We start from the raw sequence: 1,867 nt of genomic DNA on the forward strand, positions 1-1,867 counted from the left end.
CCCCACCTTCAGAAATTGGTATAACATCTCCCATGAGTTTTGTGAGTGGTAGTATCACTATGAGCTGCTTTACAAAGAGACTCCATTAAATTGTTTGACAAGCCCATAGATTGTCACTAAGCATGATTTTATATTTGGCAGAAAAAGAGTACAGAAAACACTGAACGTATTAGGTGTCAGATTTTGAAGAAGTGATAAGAAGCAAATAGGACTAAGCGACTAAAAGAAGGACAATACAGAGCCAGAAGTGAAGGATTAACCTTTCAAAAAAACGTGGGATTTGAGGCATAAGTGGGAGTAAAAGCTGAATGAAGCCAATAAGAAACATTCCAAAACCATACCTTTCCTTTTAGTTTCAGTCATAGCCCTCTCTACATCAGTCTTTTTCCTTTCCTCTTTTCTCTCTAAAAAAAAGGAAATAGAAGTTCATCTGACTATTTTTACATATAGATGTACACATATAAACATACATATGTATGTGTGTATATATATATATATATATATATGGGAATCCTTGACCAACCATAGGTTCTAGATCTGATAAGCTGGTCACTTTAGAAGTTTGCTATCAGTAGTTCAGAAATACAACTTAATACTCAAGAGAGCAGATGTGGTGCTAGGGATAGAATTGGAACCAGTATGTACACCAGATAATTGCTTAAGTACTTAAGAAATTATGCCCATTAACCTGGTACAACTAAGAGGTTATTGTGGTGATTCAGCAGCCATGCACCTGTTCTGTTTCCTTTATGAAATCTGACTGAACAGCAGCAAAACTTACAAGTGGTACTTGGGAATATGTGCAGAATGCCATGAAAAGCCTGTAAATATAATATATCTTAATAACTCTTTTAATGAATTGAACCTTTAAAACTCATTACAAGACTTCTGTTACTGATGGAGAATTGCAGTTAAACATCTCTTGCGAAAGAACACGACTTGTTTTTTTAAAAGCATCTGCGTCTGTTTTGTCAATTAATTGGATGAAGTAGAAATAAGGAGAACGTTTTTGCTTTTTTTTACAAAAAGTTACAACAATTTGATTACTTATTCCTTGAATGTTTTTAAGTAGAAAACTGAGAGTTCAGTAGAGGAAATGAAGAAGCTATAGTTCTTATTTTTCCTTTGGGAAATGAATCCTCATTTTGATGGGGAAGAATACAAAAGTACAAGAATAGCTAATCTAAATTTTTTTTTAACTGCTCATACACAGAAGCCCAATTTTTTTACCTGTTTTACCCATCAGTTTGTGCTGCATGGCTTTGGGTGTAGATGTAATTAGTGGAGCTATAGTTTTCTTTTTGTGATGTTTTACTCCTATGAATGTGAATAAGAAACCAAGTGTTATTACCATACGAAATGGCACAAACACAGGACCATAAGCCTTTAAGCAAGAGTTTTGTCTTTACTTGAAAAATATTTAAGGTACAGGAATATTTTCTGAAGTCAGCAGATCCAAGAAGCAAATTTGCTATTATCCCTTGCATAAATTGACATGAAGATAAAGTAAAAATGAAGAAACAGCATGCTTCCTAAACCAAAACAAAATATGTGTACGTTTGACAGAAAATTTGCTGTTTTCATAGAGCGCATGAATTTCCCAATCTGCCCAAGGTGGTTTCATAAATAAAGTTATTCTGCCTATCATGGAGGCAATGTTTTTATCAATATTCAGAGTCTCCCCAAATCATAGTTCTGCTGATTTTCTGACAATAGCGTTTAATGTTAAGGATCAGCTTGATGTGTTGCAGTTATTTGTTCAATGTGTTTCCCTTGTTATTGTCTTCACAAAATGAAGCAGAAAATGCTTGCATGTGTTTTACAGAATGTTTCTCCTGGTGTTTTGTGTGCTTAATTCTTCCTGCTG

General features: G+C 34.2%; 1 protein-coding gene across 1 annotated transcript in view; it reads right to left on the reverse strand.

Annotated features, from left to right (window-relative positions):
• Positions 1 to 341: 341 nt before the first annotated feature.
• LOC104537658 (triadin-like) overlaps positions 342 to 1,867 on the reverse strand; it is a gene marked incomplete at both ends in the record, with an annotated part of 39,217 nt that continues 37,691 nt past the window's right edge. The window contains one exon of the mRNA XM_010180602.1: positions 342 to 404. Within this exon, the coding sequence (XP_010178904.1) occupies positions 342 to 404 (63 nt within the window). The remainder of the gene's footprint in view (positions 405 to 1,867) is intronic.

The sequence above is a fragment of the Mesitornis unicolor genome, unplaced genomic scaffold, assembly GCF_000695765.1.
Source record: "Mesitornis unicolor isolate BGI_N332 unplaced genomic scaffold, ASM69576v1 scaffold28963, whole genome shotgun sequence".
In the NCBI taxonomy this organism is placed as follows: domain Eukaryota; kingdom Metazoa; phylum Chordata; class Aves; order Mesitornithiformes; family Mesitornithidae; genus Mesitornis; species Mesitornis unicolor.